Source organism: Ceratotherium simum, chromosome 38 (assembly GCF_057802395.1).
Source record: "Ceratotherium simum simum isolate JZ-2026a chromosome 38, ASM5780239v1, whole genome shotgun sequence".
Classification (NCBI taxonomy): Eukaryota; Metazoa; Chordata; class Mammalia; order Perissodactyla; family Rhinocerotidae; genus Ceratotherium; species Ceratotherium simum.
In genome coordinates, this window is record NC_141937.1 from 7,796,745 (window position 1) to 7,818,253 (window position 21,509).

The 21,509-nt window shown below is 48.0% G+C and overlaps 1 protein-coding gene across 6 annotated transcripts in view; it reads left to right on the forward strand.

Annotated features, from left to right (window-relative positions):
- AGPAT4 (1-acylglycerol-3-phosphate O-acyltransferase 4) overlaps positions 1–21,509 on the forward strand; it is a 123,039-nt gene that overhangs the window by 76,094 nt on the left and 25,436 nt on the right. For all 6 annotated transcript variants that reach the window (XM_087425058.1, XM_087425061.1, XM_087425060.1 and 3 more), the window contains one exon: positions 16,145–16,314. In XM_087425058.1, coding sequence (XP_087281184.1) covers positions 16,145–16,314 — 170 coding nt within the window. The remainder of the gene's footprint in view (positions 1–16,144; positions 16,315–21,509) is intronic.

Sequence of the window (21,509 nt, forward strand, 5' to 3'; positions counted from 1 at the left end):
ATAAATGCGTATTACGTATGCACATTGACAGTATCATATACAATAGTTTCACTGCCCTAAAAATCCCCTGTGCTCCACCTATGCATCCTTCCCTTCCTCTCCCACAACGCAGGCGCTTCCCAAACACACGGCCACATTTCAGATACAGCCCATCTAAATGACATCGGTTTACTAAGGTCGCCCTGTTTTTTTCATCTCTGCATTTGATAGACTCTAAGTCACTGATTGTAAGATGCATCATTATTTTATACATCTGTAAGAAAGAGAAAGAAATTCCGCAATTAACCTAAGGCACAGCACGCATAGGAAGATGCTCCGGATTTCAGGCATGCTCAGATGAGAACAAATATGCATCTCAGAACAGATAAAATGTCACATAAACTCAGGGCCTGCACAAGTACAGTGCTTCACGGAAAAGAAAAACAAAAACTCAGAAAAACTGCACCAAGCTTCCTGTTTGGCCTCTTCTGGGGTGGCAGTGAGAGGGGTGGGGCGGGGGTGATGGAGATAGTGCAGCAGAAGGAATTCGAGGGAGGGAGCCCAGGGCTGCGACCCTAGATGGCCTGGGTCCTGGAAGTGCACAAACCAGGGACCCCGGAAAGTCCCTAAAACTTTCTGAGCCTCAGTCTCTGCATCTGTTTGGAGTGATGCTAATCCTGATGGGGACTATGGGGCTAGGGAACTGAGTTATTGTGTGTGACAAGCCTAGCCTGCATACAGTAAGCGCTCCGTAAATATTGGTCCCCCCCCCCAACCTGCTTCCTTGATTCCTCCCCTCCTTACCTCCTCCTCCACCTCATTTGTGCCCTTCCACTGACCCCCTGGGCTGTGGGACTCCATGCAAGTGTGCTGGATGCTAGGCTCTTGCATCAGCCTTGACTGGCCAGCATTAATTAGCCTTCACAGAAAGAGCTGGATGGGAATTACCTAGGACAGTTCACAGATGGCAAAGCCTCTTAATTCTTGGCCGTGCTGTTCCCAAGGCTGCCAAGCCATTAGTGTTTAGTAACCGGTCGTTGTCCCCACTCACTGGCTTCACCACTTGACTGGATGAAGCTCAGACAAACCCTGGTGAAATGACTTCTCAGGGACCTTTGAAAGATTGGGATATAATTGAAGTACAGGTTTATTATTTAAAAATTGCTAAGATTCTAAGAAACACGTGTTCTGCATATTCATGAGGCCAGCAGGATGAGAGAACTATGCCATCAACTGCCAGGAATTCCAGGTGGCAGCAGCTGAGCGCAGTAATTCTGCTCCCCCAAATCTGCGTGACCTTGGGAAAGCCACATAGCTTCCATTTTGTCATCCGTAAAATGGGGAGTAAATGCCCATCTCGCCAGATGGCTATCAGGGTTACACGAGGTGATGTTGGTGAGAGCCCGGTGGAAATGCTGATGACTGTTCAACCCTGACTGTTGGTTTCCCGCTGGTCCGGACCTGCCTTCCTAGAGCCCTCACATCAGGCTTGTTGCCACGGCTGCCGCTGGGTTGGTAAAGTCTCAGACTGCCAGATTTAACAAATAAAAATTCAAGCCTCCTAGTTAAATTTGAATTTCAGATAAACAATGAATAATTTTTTAGTTTGAGTATGTCCCAGGTGTTGCCTGGCTTAATGTATTGAAGTATTGCATGCGACACATTTATGCTAAAGAATAATTCGTAGCTTATCTGATATTCAAATTTCACTGGGCACTTTGTATTCTATGTGGCAACCTTAATATGGACAGAATATTACCTTGTTGAAAACACTTTTAAGAAGTTTCACTATGTTAGGATAGATTCAGAACTCTCTGCTGACCCCATTTATCACAGGTATGAGAGAAGAAGAAACAATTTATACATTATCCTCGACAATTAACAGTTGCTCTAGAGCCAGCCCTGATGACCTAGTGGTTCAAGTTCAGTGTGCTCCGCTTTGGCAGCCCGGGTTTTGTTCCCAGTCACGGAACCACATCGCTCGTCTGTCAGTAGCCATCTGTGGCGGTAACTCACGTAGAACAACTAGAAGGACTTACAACTGGAATATACAACTATGTACTGGGGCTTTGGGGAAGAAAAATAAAGAAGAGAGAGAAATATTGGCAACAGACATTAGCTCAGGGCAAGTCTTTCCCAGAAAAAAAAAAAAAAAAAAAAAAAACTTTAAAAAAAAAAAGAAAAAAAGTTGCTCTAGCAAAGAGGTTGGTCCTGAATGAGAAAAGGCAAAGTACACTGTGGCCTCCTAGGCTGAGAGAAGGAAGCAATGTCTCATGTGAACAAAAGGCTTTTTAAAAAACCATTCCAGCATAGTTTCTTCTTCCCCTTTTTGGCCCTGAAAATTATTTTGGGAATTGAGTATATTTTAGCATCTTAATTTTGTTATCCTTTCCAAATTACAGTATATGGATTTCTCAGTGAGTAATGAATTCGAATTATGAAAATGAGCCTTATTATATTTCAATGAGGGGAAGGTGAGAGAAGGTATTGACTATTAGATAAAAATTTAGAGCAGGTATTTTTCTTAAGTAGATTTTAAACTTTGCTTTAAATGTTTCCAAAGAGATTAGTAATTTATTTATTTATTTATTTTACATTTACCAGTTTATTATATAATAAATGATATGATAAAGGATACAGATGAACAGCCGGATGAAGAGATGTATAGGGTGAGGTCTGGAAGGGTCCCAAGCACAGGAGCTTCTGTCCCTGGGGAGTTGGGGGTGTTCCATGCTCCCGGCACATGGATGTGTTCAGCAACCCAGAAGTTCTCTGAGCCCTGTACTGTTGGGATTTTTATGGAGGCTTCATCATGTAGGCATGATTGATCATTAACTCCATTTCTGGCCTCTCTCCCCTCCCTGGACGAGATCTCATTTGAGCTGAGACTTGGAGGACAGATAAGGTTTGGACATTCTATGGAAAGGAAGGGCCTTTTGGGCCGAAAGAATGGCTTGAGCAAAAGGCCAAAGCTGGGGTAGGTACAGAGAGTTCTAAGTAGTTCTAGGAACAGCACGTAGTTCAACTTGACCTTAGCTCAAAGTCTGTGGTAGAGAGAAGTGGAGGGAAGAATGTGGGCTACGTGGTAGAGCCTGGCTAAGGAGTCTCCTTCCCTTCCTCTACAGACGGCGAGGAGCCAGTGAGGGTGTTGACAGGGCTAAGCCAGTGTCAGGCAGAGACTGGATGAGAGGAGAAGGTGATGCTGGAGGCAGGGAGACCAGATGAAGGTCGTCAAGGGGTGATGAGGGCATCACTGAAAATAGAAAAGAGAACAGGTGGCAGCAGACGCAAACAAGGTAGGACTGATGGGACCAGGACAATGGGCAGTGGATGGCAGGGAGACTGAGTGGTCTGAGCAGATGACTCACAAGTTGGCTGTGAGTTAAAATTCTTGGCCACATAGGGCATGGCTGTTTGTGGAGGAGCTGTAGGAGACAGCACGGAGGCCAATGGAGTTCCCCACAGGGTGGTTGTATCTTGAGTTACCATATTTCAGAGTCTGACCCTCAGTTTTTTAGGCTAAGACATTTGATATTATTACTTTAATCTCTCTCCGATGGACTCATATTATGCAATCTTATGAAACACTTATGTATAAAAATTAGGATTCGGTTAATAATCTATTTCTCAATAGAGACAATAAAATGGAATGAATGCTCATATTTGCTAATGAACACATTTTTGCCCTGAAGTCTGATCTGCATGTGAATTCAGATTACATTCAGTGGGTGGATAAGCACATTTGCAGTCTCGGCAAAGAGAGTTGGGTGGATGCCAGGGTCTGGCACTGCCAGTGACTGGGTATGCAATGATAGAGGTGGATCAGCCATGTGGACAGGCTTGGCTCCTGGAGGTGAACATAGCCATTCCTCCTGAATGACCAACATGCCTTCCAGTTGATTCATTCTTTCTGCAAATGTGTCCATTTCTTTAAATGAAGCTGGTGTCTGAGTTTTGGCTTGGAAACCATTTGTTCTCCTTAAGGTGACTTCTGCACATCTCTGCACTGTCCCTCAGTATTTGTTTTTACAGTTTACTTTGAGAGGATCTTTTTATTTTTATTTTTTTTTTTTGGTGAGGAAGATTAGCCCTGAGCTAGCATTCATTGCCAATCCTTCTCTTTTTGCTAAGGAAGATTGGCCCTGGGCTAACATCTGTGCCCATCTTCCTCTACTTTATATGTGGGACCCCTGCCACAGCGTAGCTTGGTAAGTGGTACATAGGTCTGCGCCTGGGATCCAAATGTGCAGACCCCAGGCCACCGAAGCTGAGCACGAGAACTTAACCATTACACTACTGGGCCGGCCCCGAGAGGACCATCTTATCCCCTATTTCCATTAAAGGATGTAGGGAAAGGCCTTCCATCTTCAAGTACAGTCATGCATGGCTTAACAATGGGGCTATGTTCTGAGAAATGTGTCGTTAGGCAATTCCATCATTGTGCGAACATCATAGGGTATACTTACATAAACATAGATGGTATAGCCTACGACACACCCAGGCTGTGTGATACTAATCTTATGGGACCATCATCATATATGCACTCCGTTGTTGACTATAACGTGGATATGCAGTGCATGACTATAGAACATTTGGACCTGAGGCTTAACAAGATTATAACATCTTTGTGTATATGGGAAACACCTTGTAATATGACCATGGCCTTCATACTTCTTCGCTTCAAGAAATCTTTCTTTCCTTAAAACAACTTAGCAAGTAATTCTGGAAGGACTACTCTGACTGAGAAGTTAGCAAGAGGTAGTAGGTCTGAGCTTCCAGAAAATTCTGAGAATTTGAATAACACCACATTGCAGTAACAGCTCAAGAAGATAAGAGCCCCAAGGCATACATACCCACCATCGCAAAGCAGAAGGCACAGACAAGATCATTTCAGAAGTGTGTTATGAAACACCACCCCAAATTATCACGAGGTGTGTTTTATAAAGAATAAGAACCTCTTAAAAACATAACCACAATATCATCACAGTTGTCAAAATTAATAATATTTTCTTAGTATCATGTGACACCATCCAGATTCAGATTTCTCCAATTTATTTCCAATTTTTTTTTACATTTGACATGTTTAAATTAGGATTTAAATAGGGTCCAAACATTGCATTTGGTTGTTATATCTTTTAAGTCTTTCTTAGCTTTGACCTTGCCCACTTTTTTTTAACACCATGGGTTTTAATGCCTCTGTTGTAGAATGTGCCACACTCCGGGCATGAGTGAGTGCCTCCTGGAGTGGAGTTTAACCTGCTCTCTACCTCTCTGGATGGTAGACTAGAAGTTAGACATAAGCGCTCAATGGCTCCAGGTTCAGCGTGGTCCACAAGATCATTTCACTGTGATGCTGCTTTGCCTACTGTGGGTGGTGTGTCAGGCAACATGGCGGGGAAGTGGTCTTTAGAGAACAAAATCTGGGTGCTAATAGTGCTTGCTAATCCTGACCTATTGCTGCTTCCAGGCCTGGTGAAGTCTGATTTCTAGTCTCGCCAAGTGCCCGGATGCGATGGGAAGCTGACCAGTAGACTTTCACTGGTGACCGAGTTGGAAAGCGTTGTGAGGAGAATTACCAGCAGGCTTTGGGAGAGAAGTAGAGGTGGCCACAGAGACTTGGGAAGTGGGGATAGAGTTATCAGAAGGTGAGTGGTGACAGGGGAGGGGTGTCAAGGCAGGGGCAGAGCAAGGCCAGGGCGGGATAGAACCGTTACCATTATACCGCCTCCTCTGAGCCAGGATGGCTGGATCCCTGCACTGGACTAATGTGTCTGAACCCAAGCCCCCCGTTCCTCCACCACCTGTCCCTCCCTCCCTCCCTCCCTCGGGCTTCCCACCTCACTTAACAGCAAGTGCACCCCAGCTGTTCAGGGCCAACATCTTAGCATCACTCCTCAAACTTCTCTTCCCCTACAGCACATCCAGCCCAAGGGCAAATCCCATCCACCCCACCTTCAGCAGGACCCTGACCCGACTCCCCCTCCACATGCCTTCCACCACCGAGCCCGTCATCCCCTGTCCTCTGGCTGATCACAGGAGGCCACTCCCCATAGCTGGCCTCCACCCTGAGCCCGCTGACTTTATTCTCTACACAGCAGTCAAAGTCATCCTCTCAAAGTGTGTCCCCAGGTCTAGGCACTGGAAATACACCTGTGAACAAAATGAGCCCCTTATCTGGTAGAAGTTACAATCTCACAGGTCATATTTCCATTAGATCACGTCTAACCCTCAGTGACTTCTGGTGAGGCCTTCTCTGAGCCCTCTATGAGACATCAGCCCTGTCCCCCCAGTGCCCCCAGCCCTCCCCCTTCCTGTTGCCGTCACTGCACTTACAGCCATCTGCCATGTCATGCGTCTATGTGGCTGTTTGTTTACTGCTTGCCTCTCCGACTAAAATCTGTTTGCCCACTGCCATATCAAGTACCTACAACACTGCTGGGCCTCCGGTGGGCTCTGCATCCATATTTGATGACTAGATGAATAAGAGCATTGACAGACCCAGCACTGGATAATCAGGTGGCATAGGTGTCATGGCTCAGTGGTCTCTGAGCTGCTTTCTTGGAAAGGATCTTTGAGAAGCCAAATGTCAGGGCACCAGAGTGGTGGGGTGGGGGCTGGGTTCTAGACCCTTCCTTTCCCTCTCCTCCCACTAGAGGGTTTTGATTGAAGGTGGGAAGCATAGGGCTTCATATTTCTTGACATTTGCCTCTTTCTGAAAGCTTGACCCAATAATTGGAAGCAGACTGGTGACTCCACTTGACAGAAAGCAGCTTTTCCGCTCCTGCGTTATTCACTCCATGTTCATACACACGGTAAACGCTGTGGTATCTATACTGCCTGTCGTTGGTCCACCTCTCTCTCGAAATCGGTTACCCAATCCCCTCTCCTCGTTTGTGAGGATGTACGTGGGGAAGGGAGCAGCACTTTTGCCCCCCCGTTCAGGCACATGTTTTCATGGCCACTCATTGCCCTGATCTGCCATCTCAAGGCCTCGAGAAAGGTTACAACGTAGCAGCATTAGCTCATTAAGATTTGAGCTCCAAGAACATACCAGGTCGAGTCCACTCCTTCCATATTCTGCCAAGAGTGAAGCCAGTGTAGAAACAGGCACTTCACGAGGGGTGGGAGGAGGACAGCGATGGAGGAAGCTGTGTTGTCAAGAGGAATTGGCTTCATATGATGCCAGCTCGTAGCAGATCAATCTCAGAGATGTACTGCAGGGCTTCTCAGACTTTGTCTCGTTCCAGCCCCCTCTAAGGAGCCCTTTTAGATATTATTTTCCTAATCGTTCCCATGAAAATTTAATAGCCCAGGTATACTGTGTTTCTGTTCATGGGCTTCTTGCCTCACCATTTTTCGATGACCTGGGCATGTAAGCAGGAAAGCTTAGAAGACTCTGGGATGTGGATTGAAAGGTTTCGAGTACAACTGGACTCCCAGGTGGGGTCACGGAAAGAAAGCACTGAAATCTGGTGTGGCAGAAGGGCATGTGCTGGTGAATTAACTAGAAATCATTCAGAATGACATACAAGCAGGTGCCCAAATAAGTAAAGCACACTTAGTGTCAGGGAGCGAGGAAGACCCGTGTCTGTGTGGCCTTGGATCCGAGATTTCATGGAAACATGGGCATGTATTGAGCCTGGAAGGATGGGTGAGGCATGGTAGGGAAGACAGAAGTGGGGAAAAGAAAGGAAGTGGTAAGCGTGGTCCACGGGGTGTGGCTAGGCGGGGAGGAACTCACTCCAGCCAAGTGTGGAGCTGGACAGCGGCAGCTGTGTGTGGGGAGGAGGGCCTGGTTGGCTCCACACTAGACCCTACAGGCGGACTAGACTAGACTAGACTAGTCTAGAGGTGGATGGGGACCAGGAGGCAGCTGGGGGCAGATTGGAAATCCCAGACTCTGCATCAAGGGCTATAACATGAAAGATGCATTTGGTCATTAACTCCACTCCCTCTCGCAGCATCTCCGTGGGCTCCCTTGGGGACTGCCCAGCTCCTGTGTGCAGCCCAGCACCTGCAGCGAGACTCTGGCGTCAAGAGCCAGGACAAAACTTTTCTGTTTATCAGCCGCTCCTCATTGCTCAATTTCATGTTTTTATTCCAATTTTTGTCCAGGGCCCGGAGAGTGCCGGGTCGGCACCTATAATTTGATGAGTGACCTCCAGGTGAAGGGCATCATACAGGTGCAAAAGAGCGTGCTGTCTGTCTCTCCCCAGCCCCCAGCGCAGTCAAGCCCAGGGGAGAGGAAGGTCCTCTGCCTTCAGCACAGGAGGGAAGCGATATCCTTCACACACTAGAAATTTCAGTGTTTAAATTTTGCATTTTAGAGGCTTTTGAAGAGGAGAGGTTTTATTTTTAACCTAAATTATTATCAAAGTTAAATGATAAAAAGCTATTATAAATACATAATTGTATACACTTATCTTAGAGATTGTATGTAATTATATAATTATTAAAATTAGATAAAGTTAATTATAAAAGTACCATTTTCCTTGGTCGCCTCTCTCCCATATCTACAGACGTGGGAGATTCTGGCTGTGCACGTGTGTTTGAACAATGAACTCTGATCAATAGTCGAGGTCTTTTCTGCAGGACCTCTGCCTCCCTGTCTTGTTAGGATTCTCCTCGGCGCTTCTGCCAGAAGGGGCCGCGGAGAAGAGAGAAAGTGACAGTCCTATCAAGCTGTGAGTGAGCAGACACTTGGGTGAAAGGCTTGGTGAGGAAGGAGGGAGCCTTCGCGCCCCCATCTGCCTGAGCCACAGAAAGTTCGTGGCTGTGATAGAAGCATCGTGGGGGTTCCCAGGGGGTGTGTGGACTCCTGGGATCCAGACTAGGATGGAGCTTGTGACTGCGTAGCATCCGCCGTGTCTGGAGAGGCGTCAGGGCTGAGGACAGGGTAGGACTGGGGCTGCCTGGATGCGAACACTCGGTGGATGTGCTGCTCGTTTCTTTCCTGCCTGTTTGTCTCTGTCCCTTAATTCTTTCTTTTGTTGTCATTGCCACATCATCATTCGTAGCAGTAATATTTGGGAGAAGGAAGGCACTGGGTCCATGCCAGGCATGTGTTAAATACTTCTGCATATTTAACTTTCACAACCAACCCTTGAGTTGGGTGTCTTTAGAGATAAGGAACTGACCAGTCTGCCTGAAGTCAAAGGTGATCCTTCCACTCTATCTTTCCTCTTATGTCCCTCCCTCCTAAATGCTCTCTTTCTCCCTCTCCCCTCCCCCCATATAATCACGGTTTTCAGTGTCTTGGCAACCTTGGAGAGTCCTCATGGGCCTCGTGTCCCCCTGGCTGGGTTCCACCCCTAGCACACCCACTTCCTGGCCAGCTGCCTCGCCTCAGTGTTTCCATGTCCTCATCTATAAAATGGGGACAGTGACAGTGGCTCTCATGGGACGTTGTGAGCCACCTCAGTAAACGTTGTTTGTTACCATTTTCCTCATCTTCCTCCTGCTTTATGCACACAAAATAGGTACCTCTCTTCCTCCCCTCGCTTTTCCTTTTGTCCATCTACCTCTTGTTTTCTACCTGTGATTAAGCTAGCAGCGTCAGCAAATATGTACAGACAAATCTCAGACCATGGTCCTTATAGCCACCTGGGTTTGGTCCCTCCATCGGCCCCGAAATCATGGGCAGCAGACAGGGATTTTGCAGTAAGGGTCCCTCCCTGGCCATCACCTCAGGTAGCTGGGAATGGCCCCAGGCGTCTCCAAGTGGAGTTTGCAAAATGAGCAGCAGCACTGGCCAGAGCCAGGTGTGGCCCAAGAGCAGAGTCCAGGGCTGGCTGAGCTGCCAGAAGGAAGGCTGGCCACCCTGCCCTCAGGGAGCAGCCGCAGTAACAACAAAGACGGCAACACTTGGCAAACTGAGCATTTCAAAATGGGACAAAAGGCCACTCACCTTCCCTGGAGAGGCCAATTGGCCAGATCAGAGTCACAAGCCCAACCTGGGTCCCCGGGCTCAGTCCCATCACAGGCTCCTGGACGGGGGCAGGGCCCAAGGGGATCAAATACTGTCCAGTGAAGGGGTTCCAGGACTGCCGGCCCCGCTCAAGGGTCATCAGTTACAGACATCTCGAAGGAACGTATGGAGTCACCTTAGTGCTCCAGTTAACGAGGCGTTCCATGGGGCCAACACTGAGGAACAACAGGGGCTTCTCCACGCTCCAGAGTTCTCTGTTCTCCTCTTTGCCTTTTCTGTTTCCTGGACATTAGGACCACCGAGACCCCCTTGGATGACTCGGCCCCAGGGGGGCAATCTCCCTGGCTCACTAAACAATAACAGCGCACAGGAGGGCTAGGCCCGGGAAGCCACCTGGAGCGTGGAGGTCAGTGGATCTGTGTCTGGCTGTTTTCTTTACCTGGCAGCACCTGACCTTGGAGCAGTCAAGTCCCAGCCACTCTCCCAAGTGGCCTTCCTGAGCAGGGACCTCGGCAGTCTTGTCTCCACGTGCTGTACCGGGGCCTGGACAGAACGCCCTCCCTGTGCTCAGCCATGTGTGGGGCAGTGTCCTGAAGGGACGTGTCCACAGATAGACCGTGCACTCACTCACCCTAGAGGTCAAGACGCCATTGCTGAGTTATGGTGGTCTTCGACGGTTCAGGGGAAGACCCTGGAACCTCTAGATCGTTGGAATTTCGCTGGCCTGGTTTCTTCCCTTCCAGCATTCTCCCACTGAGGGCCCCTCTCAGGACCAGTCATTGCAGCCTTGGGGGTCTTCTCTGCGGTGCCAGAAGGAGCCCCTCCTTCTTCCCCCTTCTTCTTCAATTTTGATTTGATGTATTGTTTTAATTGCTAGCTTTACTCTTTCTCAATGAACTACTCAACTATTGGCTCCAATTCTTGTTAGGTAAAAGTTTCAGTTGCTTTTTCCTGGTTGCTGAGTGTGGGTTAGGCTGGATACCCACACAAGGAGGTAAATGCTTGGGGGCAAAGACTTTCTCTTTGCTTCCATATCTTTACCTTGGTAGCATTTATTGTTGACTCCTGACGTCATAATGCTAGCTGACAGGACTGCAATCTGAAACTCTTAATAAGTGACTTCCCCCCTAAATAAACAATAGAAGGATGCTGTTTTCTCCCAGGCCTCCTTTGCTTTTCTCACCTGCCCCTGGCTTCTGAGCAGGATCTCTGCATAGGTGCCTGTGCCCTCTGGCAAATTTCTCAGTTAGATTGGAGGTTCCAAAGGATGTGTCCTTTGAAAGGAAATGGCACCACCATTTCCATGGAGGGAGAGGGCCAGAGCAATTCCGAGATCTGCCAGCATCCTGGGCAGGGGGTGAGAGTGGGCAGGACAGCCTGAAACGTGTGTTAATGTTGAGGGAGCCCCTGACAGACCTCACAGAACCCCAGGACATGAGGACCGAGGGCACCACCACTTGCCCTGATCCCTGGGCAGCTGGAAAGCCCTGACATTCGACGCATGATGGTACAGAGTGTGTGTAACTTGAGTGACAGATGCCCCACCTCAAAGAGCAGCCCTGATAGGCAGATGCTCATCCATACAAAAGATGAGGCTGGCTGGCAGTCAGCTGTGAAGCTGTTGAGAGAAGGCCCGAGACAGGCCCTGGCCCCCAGCATTGAGAGCAACCACATAGGAGTGTAAATGAAACCCCAGTTCATGGAGATATTTGTAAGTTGCATGCAGATATTTACATAGGAACATCCAACTAAAACATCAGCCAGCATCAGTCCACTAAAGGCAAAAGCTGTTTGAGTACCTGCAATGTGTTGGAAATTGGGGCAAGGAAGCGGGAGATAGAAAGATGAATGAGACGTGGGTGCTGCCTGGAGGATGTCACAAGGTAGTTGACAAGAATTCCTCCGTACTCTATAGGAATATGAGCTGCAGGACACAGTAGGTCCCAGCCTTCAAGGAGCTTGCAGTGTAAGTCCCGGCAGCAGGAAAACGACCCTCTCCCACACTGTTGATTCAAGCATAGACTGGTAGGATCTTTTCGGAAGGCAATTTGGAAATATCCATATAAATTTAAAATATGCATACTCTTCAATCTATAATTCTACATTTTGGTGTACCTATGTTGTAGAAATACTTTCACAAATATGTTTTTTATAACATGCATTTTCAAGGATATTTATTGCAATGTTTGTAACAGTAAAAAATCAAGGGAAAAATGCTAATCAATGGCAGAATGGCTAAATAAATCAAGGTATATCCATAGCATGAACGCTGTGCAGCTGTGGTGTTACCCTTTATAAAATTGCCATTCTGGTTATTTTTGACCTAAAAAATGGCAATTTCATATATTGAACAGAGAATGAGAGCTATCCCTGTGCCTCTGTGTCTTCATCCTTAAAATGGGATAATAGTGTCTCCAGTCTCATAGGGTTAATGTGAGGCTTCAACACAGCACCACGTGAAAAGCCCTTGGAACAGTGCCGAGGACACAGCCAGAGCCCGGTAAATAGTTGCTAATGTCACTATGTATATGTATTAACATGGAAAGATCCAAAATATAATATTGGGAGAAAATAACTATATGTACGTTTACAAAGGTCGATAAAGTATGAACTCATTTGTGACGGAAAAACTGTGTGTGTGTGTGTGTGTGTCTGTCTGTCTGTCTGTCTGTCTGTCTATGTGAGTCCATGTCTGTGTGTAAATGCCTAGGAAAAGGACTAGAAGGCTACCTTCCAAACTGTTCTTAATGGTAACCCTGGAGAAGGGGGTGGGGTTGGGGGAGGGGAGGAGGACGCGCCCCGTCGGGGTTCCACCCGAGAAGCAGAGCCACAGGCAGATACGCAGACACCTGTAAAGGGCCTGGCTGCAGGGAATCGGCCTTATTCAGCTGTGAGGGCTGTCAGGCTGTCTCTGTAAGGGTGTTGTCTCTGCAGCTCTTGCTGGAGCTGAAAGTCCCAGGAGGCAGTCAGGAAGGCGTGTGGATGTAAAATGGGGGCCATCAAGAGGTTGGAACCCCCAAGCACAATCTGCAGCCCCACGAGGACAGACTGAAACCCGTGTCAGTTCTCATTGCATCCGCCGTGGATGGTGTAGTCAGGGAGCAGACACACACACCTGGCCCAGGAGTCAGAGAAGCTGGAGGAGGACGGGAGAAGGAGGAGCAGTCGCAGGCCCAGCTGCTGCTTCACGCTGAGGAGGTGAATCAGCAGATCAGCAACAATGTGTGAGAGCTACAAAATGGCACTGCTTGCCTTCCACCTGCCAAACCTCCCAAGCGTGTCCTCTGTGGCCCCCCTTACCTGGAAATAGACAGGAAAGGGGATTCTGGGAAATGTAGTCCCACCTAGCCTAACTGACACCTTACAAAGCCATCAAGGGAATTTAACATTTTCCTCTATATATGTCTGGATTATTTGAATTCTCTTACAATACAATCTCTTGTGAATAAAAAAAAATGGAAACCTTTGGGGGGGGGGGGAAAGAAAGAAACCTCTTCTATGCAGTGAGATTTGGAGTTCAGTTGTGTTGCTAACAGCCCAGTGAGATGAGTGAGAAGTTAGCCCCTTCTCCACTGTCACTTGCCTGGTCCCGGCCACCATCACCTCACACTGGGCTACTGCCATCGCCTCCTAACTGGCCTCCGTGCTTCTGCCCGACTCTTCCAATCTGTTCCCACTTCAGCCAGAATGATCTTTTCTAAATGCAAATTAGGTGCTGCTGTGTGCCTATTTAAAAATGACTTTTCATTGCCTTTATTATGAAATATCAATCGTAATTCCTTACTCTGGTCCAGAAGTCACTGCTCTCTCTGTCTGTCTGTCTCTGTCTGTCTCTCTCTTCCCGCTCCTTCTCTCTGCCCTTCAGTGGGCACAGAGCCTTGTGTGCTATAAAATTTCCATGCACGTAATAGTAATAAAAGGCTGGCTACTCACTGATTACTTACTTCGTGCAACATTTTACTAGGTGCCCTGGTTACATAATTGGACCGAATACCCAGAGCACCTCTACAAGCTTTTCCTACCCCTATTTCACAGAGGAGGACACTGAGACTTAAGGGACCTTGAGAAACATGCCGAGTCTCACCACTAGTGAGGGACCCCCCCCCCAGGACTGGAGCCTGGCTGTGTCTGACCCCCTAATCTGTGAGCACGGTATTCAGCAATCACCCATCCTAGGAACAGGGCTCTCCTCTCCCCGTCACCCGCATTGTGAGTGTGTAACTGTCTTCCCGCTGGGCGGTGGGGTCCAGGATGGTGGAACCTGACCCAGATGTTTGCTGTTACATCTCCAGTCCCTCGCATCACGCATGCACGCATCAGGTCACCAAACAGTGTTTGCTGAAAGCATAAAGGTGCCGGCACTGTGCAGGGTTCTAGAGTTAAGGCTAGAGTTAGGGTGAACCAACAACGCAGCCCTTGCCTCACAGGCTTGTGGTCTATAATAGGGGAGATACTATCATGCTGCGTCCCAAGTGTGATAAATGCCATGGAGGGCGCTGGGGAGAGTTGAATTGGGCGCACAGCCTGGCCTTGGGCAGCGAGGAGTAGGGCACGGAGAGGCATTCGGAGGTATTTGCAGAGTGACAGCGGGATGTGGGTCACACGAGACCGTTCAGCTTCATCTTGCTGACTCCCGTGTAGCTCTGCTTTGGGGCTTATCCGTACTCCGTGGTCAGTAATGGAATCGATTGGTCTGCCCATCTATCTCTTAGAGGAAATCAGTGCAGCAATAGAAGCGGCTTTTACCCAGTGGTGACAAACTGTCCCTCTGTCCCGGCAGGCAGGGCTGCCCTGCTAGGACAGTTGTGCTCCAGCCCTCCCTAAACATTTACCTTTTTTCCCTGAGTTGCCACTTCTAGGTCACTCCAATGTCACTGCCTGTGGGACAACTCACTGGGGGCTTGGCATGTTCTCCACTCCTTGAAATAGGCAGACACTTTTCATTGTCAAGGAAGGGGAATATTCTTAATGCTACTGATAGCTACCGAATGCCTGCATGTGTTGGTAATTTATTCTGTGCTGTGAGCTTTAGTTCTCACAAAACCCTGTGAGGCAACCCCATTCTAAAGATTAGGGCACTGAGGTGCCGTGAGGTTCACTTGTCCAAAGTCTTACAGTGCTCACTGCTTAGAAACTAGATGGCAATGCCTTCTATAAAGTTCTGGTGCTCCAGTTCAAAAGCATCAGTCTCCACCCTCAAGGAGAAAGGTTTTCAAAGACAGCCACTCAAGGCTTTAAAACATGAGGCTTGGCTAGAGTCAAGACCACACCTGCTTGTCTTTGTGTGTGTGTGTGTGTGTGTGTGTGTGTGTGTGTAGTGGGGTGGGTGATGAGTGAGTGAGTCCTCTACTAAATGAGTACCCCATTAACCGGTGATAAACGAGGGGTATGACCTTCACAGACGACTCACCCATCCACCTGCCAAATACCTTCAACTTCAAAATTTCATTTCAAAGCTGCTATATAGCTATATTTTAATCACCAATGTTCAACTGTTTTTCTGGACAATTTCTACCATATAGGCTATTCCTGAAGCTACCAGGCTGGGAACTGGTCACCTGGATTAGAGGTATCACTGAAGAATAAAGTCAAGTTGGTCATTATTGCCTGAAAAAGGACTTTCCTATTTTCACAAGCTCTTACAAAGGATGTTTTAATAGTTTCATTTAGGCCTATGGGATAATGGCGCTAATTTATCCTTGCCCTTCAGATGCTGTATTTCTGCTTCCTTGCACTGTAGTTCTCCATTATTCCTGGTGCACTCAAGTGTCATAAATGGGGGAGAAAATTGGGTATTTAGTGTTCTTTGATGGAGTTTATAAGTCATTAGTAAGTCCCAATTAGTCATCTCCCAGGATATTAAGAATTCTGTACGTTATCTCATGCTGCCTTTCAGAGCTCTGTAAACACAAGGGCATGAATTCTTGATGGATTCAGCTTTTCTGATTTATTTTTCCCCAAGGTACTTAATCAAGGAATGCAAGTCATTTACCTTCTCAAAGCTTCCCCTCCTTCCCTAGAGACTGTAGTGGAGTATTTCTCATTTTTCCTTCTGCCTCGAAACCCTTTCAAGGACTGGGGTCTGGGCTGAAATGATCCAGACTTTACTCCTAGAAGTTGCTTTCTGCCCCAGCCAGGAGGGCAGAGCCTTGCTCCCAGCCCGGCCCAGCAGAGCCGCCCCTCGGCCATGGAGAATGCGTGAAATAAACGTCTGTCTGTTGTTGTGGTTTGTTCCAGAGCTGGTGATGCTGCTGGAGTGGTGGTCGGGCACGGAGTGCATCATCCACACAGACCCCCGGGCGTACCCCAAGTATGGAAAGGAGAATGCCATCGTGGTTCTGAACCACAAGTTTGAGATTGACTTTCTCTGTGGTTGGAGCCTGGCCGAACGCTTTGGGGTTTTAGGGGTAAGTCGGACGCGCGTTTACCCGCCTCACACATTTCTCTTGATCAACACCATAACTTGCCCTTTTGCTCTTGGTCATTCAGGATTTGCAGAAGCATTAACAGAGTCTCTACTTGGTGAAAAGTGCTTAACCAACTGCTTCTCCCTCTTGCTTGGAATCAAGATGAACATTTTCTTACGAGCAATAATATTTATTCAGCAATTACTATGTGCTAGGCATTTTACATACAATTAGTTCACTTAATCCTTACAGAAACACTTATGAGTTGGTAACATACACCCTCCCTTTCTTAAAAGCTGAATTTAGGAGCTGGCTCGGTGGCGTAGTGGTTAAGTTCGCACACTCCACTTCAGCGGTCCGGGGTTCATGGGTTCAGATCCCGGGCGCAGACTTACACAGCACTCATCAAGCCATGCTGTGGTGGCATCCCACATACAAAATAGAGGAAGACTGGCACAGATGTTAGCTCAGGGACAATCTTCCTCAAGCAAAAGAAAAAGAGAGGAAGATGGGCAACAGATATTAGCTCAGGGCAAATGTTCTTCACCAAAGAAAAAAAATCTGAGTTTAAATAATCTGCTCAGGGTCACACAGCTATTAAGTAGATGTGGATTTGAACTTGTCTAGTTTGAGGCCACTTCATATTCTTAATCTCTGTGCTCTCCTGCTTCCCTGGCTATCAGGCAGAATTCACCTCTGAATTTTCATCTTTGTGGGCTTAAGAAAGTTGAATTCCTAAGCGAGAGAGTTGGAACTGCAGAATTCAGAATAAATATGAAATTCTGTTTTTCTCCAACTAGCTTGACTTCTTGCAGCCTTTGGGACCCGGTCTCCCCGGTTGACTTTTGTCATCTTTAACATGTCGAAGTGTGTAAGGGCTGAGCCCATATCAGATAACTGAATCAGGTCGGGGCTCAGATATTCCAACAGGCATCATGACATGCATTGGCCCGGGGTGAGGGAAGGCTGTGACAGCTTGCACCGGAACTTGGGGATCATGTTTTGTACCTGGCAACAACCCCCACAGACAGACGGGGTGCTGTTCACATCATATTGTTTTTGGTGGCCCAGGTAGACAAAACCATAGCATTCAGAGCGTACAAGAGTGAAGACTATGGAGAGAGGACGGGACTGCAAGACTCTGTGGGTCTGATCCCCATTGTGTCCAGTCCCCGATGAGCTCGCGGAGTCTCAGAGTCTTTGACGACGACACTTGAGTCCTGTTGACTCTGCCTGTTTGGGGAGACCCTTGGGACACATTTTTATAAGCTTTTAAGCATCTATGCATTTTTAAATTTGGGACAAAAGCATAAAGAAGGAAATGTGCTTAGAAACAAGTCCCATTAATGTCTTTAGGACAAATGACACTCGTTATTGTGCAGTTAATCAACCAAAAGGCAACTAAGGTCTTGAGCAGTTTTTCAAGAGACAGAAACAGTGTGTTAAATCACTATTGCTACCTTAAGGCTTCTAGAAAACTGGATTGCCTGGAGGTGAACGCCCTGAAAGGGTTTTTAGGAAAGCGACAGGCCCTCCTGCCAACCATTTTCTCCTTGTTTTCTTATTTATTCTTCCAGGACTGACTTGATATCTGTGCACGCACGTGTGATGTTCAAATATATTTTCAGGAACAAAACCAAAATCCCAGTATCTACCTAGAAGTTTTAGAGCCCGTGGGGAGAGATCTCAGCTATACCTTTGTGGTTTTATTCTCTCTGAGAGGAGACTATCCCTTAAAACATAATCCTGACCCTGTCGTGGATACAGTGACTAATGATAGGGTTCTTCTTCTGTTGTGGGAGAAAGGGCGCCTGGTGTCTCTGCATCCTGACGACTAGAACACCAGTTCTGCCGCCTCAGAGCTAGACTTCCTCACATGCCAGTGTCTCCTGGAACACTGGTACCCAAGTGTAGTTTAGGGATAGCTGGTGATTTTCCACGCTTCTCACGTAGCTTTTGGTGATGTTCGTGCTCAGAATGTGAAAACACGTATAGTTTGGGGGCTGGAGTCCCTGTGGTACAGCAACAAGTCTTCTGGACTTGGAGGTACTTTCCAGTTCCCGTGGTTGTACCCATGGGTAGTTTCATGAGCACGAGCTCTTTCTGAGTGCCATTCACCATGTTTATGCTATTTCTAGTCCTTATGATATTGTTATTATTTACACTTTATAAATATACTCCCAGAGCTTCAGTTAGGGTAAACAATTTGCCCCAGGATAGTAACTAGTAAGTCTGACTTCAGGGCTCTGCTCTTTCTCCCTGGAAAGTGCTGGGAGGAAAAGCTGTGGAGGCCCCAGTGGCTCAAGATCTGCTCCAGAGATGGGGCCCTGGAACCTTCCGTCAGAAAATGACCAGGGCCAACTGCAGGCAGGGACCAGGCTTCTAGTTCCCTCCTGGCTCGTGGTCTGTGCAGGGCTCATTCTGAGGAGCAAAGGCTCTCAATACCTTCATCGGGTCGGGGATGGAGACAGCGGGGGCTAAGGAAGCAGAGGCACGAACAGAGAGGCTCACATAAGCGCAGTGATGTCCAGAGTCAGCAGCAATGGGGAGACAGGCACAGACAGGCAGCCTCCTGCAATGTGCTTGGAGGAGAGTAACGTGGATAGGGGACCCAGGACTGAGAGCAGACCCAGGACTGAGAGGGGACCTAGGACTGAGAGGGGGGACCCAGGACTGGAGAGGGGACCCAGGACAGAGAGGCAGAGGCTCTCATTGAGTGGTAACTCCATCTCAGCACCATTTAGGGTTTTACCATGGGAGACTGAAATCCGTGATGGCCTTACAACTCTGAACACAACAGTAAAGGTGCTGATGACCTGGAAGTTATTAAACAGAACGCCCATCCTGCCAACAACATGGGGACTCTTCATCTCCAACCTTATTTCTTAAATGAACACCATATTTATCAGATTTCATTTATTACTATTAAAGACCAAACAACTAACGTTGCATGTAAAGGGGTAGGAGCATTGCCACTTTATTCTGAGACTGTTTTTAGGAGTTTAGGAGTTTTAGGAGACTCTATCTAGCGGTGAAGTAGGCAGGTCTCAGAACCTCAGCCAGGGCTGCTGCATCTCCCATCCTCACTGGAATTTGAGGACCTGGCTCAGGGGGGGCCTTCAGGTCATCTGGATTCTTGCTAAAGTGCTTCCTAGAGCCCCTGAGTTCCCCCCAGCACTGGAGGGAGGGTGGAGAGGGGGCAGGAGGGGAACATGTTCCCCTTCCTCCACGCACTGGAGAAACAGTGCGGCTGTACAGATGCTGATGAAGCCACATGCTGGCAGAGAGGGGGCGCCTTCAGGAGAGGATGGGGGAGGGTGTCAGTGACCTTCAAGGGGACTTGGGCCAGCTCACGTGGAAGCTGCCAGACCGTGTTCTCCAGGGGGAATGTCCTCCCTACGTACAGGGAACAGCTTACCATCTACACGTGTCTCCTCAAGCCGCTGAGGTCCAGTTGGAGGGCACGATGCCAGATGAGCCCCTGCCCTCTTTCCACAGTGACCCATCCTTCCCACTCCCCTTGAAAGGATGCGAAACAGCACCTGGTTACGGTAATTGTTCAGTAGCACCTTTCGTCTTAAACGACCTTCAAAAGAAAATCACCCAACTCATCTCTTGTTTAAAATAACACATGATGTTGAGACCCTCTGGAGTCTGAGGAGACTGCTTTTTAGAGAAGAATGGACATGTGGAAGGTTCCTGACTGGGCATTTTTCATCCTCACAGGTAACAGCGCAAGAGGAAGAGAGTTTAAACAGGAGCAAGTAAAATTTGCAGAAATTCTTGAGAGTGGGGTTATTAAATGTGAAATTGGTTTTGGCGGGGAAGGTGGTGGGATTCTCTTAAAAAAGGAAAAAGAGGCTTTCAACGTTTTATAAGCGTCTGAGGCCCCGTGTGGTCATTCTGATGGCCTGTTCCCAGAGGCTCAGGTTCCCCTCGGAGCTGGCATTTCATGGCATGGGCCGGGGCGCCAAAGGCTCTGGTTATGATCTTCGAGGAATATACAGACTCTTTCGTCCCTGGGGATGAGTGTGACCTTTGAAGTCACTAAACACAGGACACACCAGAGTGTGCAATGCAAAGAGTCAGGCTTCAACATTTCAGGTGCCTGTTGACTTACCTTTTGGCCCCAGTAAAAGATGTATGTGCTACTTCCAGTGGCCCCAGAAGGTTACCTGAGATCATGTTTGCTGGGTCGTTGAGCAGCGCGAGGCCCCTGGTCAGTGCTCCATAAATGGGAGATGATACTGTGGGTATTTATCTGCTGGGTGGGGTGACTCGGAGGTTAACCTGGAGGCCAGCTGGGAGATTTTTCTTCAGGCTTTTGAAGAAGCCAGATTTACTGGTTATCTATGGCAGCATGACAAGCCCCCAAACATAGTGGCTTAAAACAACAAACACGTATTATCTCAGTTTGTGTGGTCTGGGGCCCAGGAGCAGCTCAGCTGGGGGACCCGGCAGGGGTCTCTCAGGAGGTTGCAGTGAAGCCACTGGCTGGGGTGGTGGTGTCATCTGAAGGCTCACCGGGCGGGCGATCTGCCTCCATGCTCATCGCTGTGTTTATTGCCAAGCCTGATCCCTCCAGCTGGGGCCTCCTCTCAGGTTTCCCCTGGACCTGGCAGCTGGGGTCCCCCAGGGTGAGCAACGCGAGAGAGGCACCCAAGGCAGAAGACAGAGCCTTTTTGTTACCGAAACTTGGCCTCCATCACTTGTGTTGGATTCTATTTGTTAGAAGTGAGTCGATGAGCCCAGCCCACACTCCAGGGAAGCGGGGTGGGCTACACGACTGCGTGAATGCCAGGAGCTGAGGATCCTTGGGGCCAGCGTACAGGCTGCCTGCCACACCAGAGCATGACTTTTAGTCTCAGACCTCACGTTTTCCATTTAGTGAATATTATTTAGGGGCTATATTATGGCTCAGCCTGAAAACAGACTGAATTTCTGTTGCATTCCTTCGTACAGGGAGAAGTAGAAGGAAGAAAGTAGAAATTATTATTCCTGTGCAGAGGGCACTCTGTCCAATGTCACTCACACAGCTCCGTGCTGCCTTCTAAACATGAGGACGTATGATGATGACAGTAGCAATTGACGCATCTTCAAAATATTTATCCAACACAAATGTATTGTGTATATTTTATGGAGAAGACTGTGTGGGTGCTATGGAAATACAAAGACAGGTTGAAAGATACAGTCCT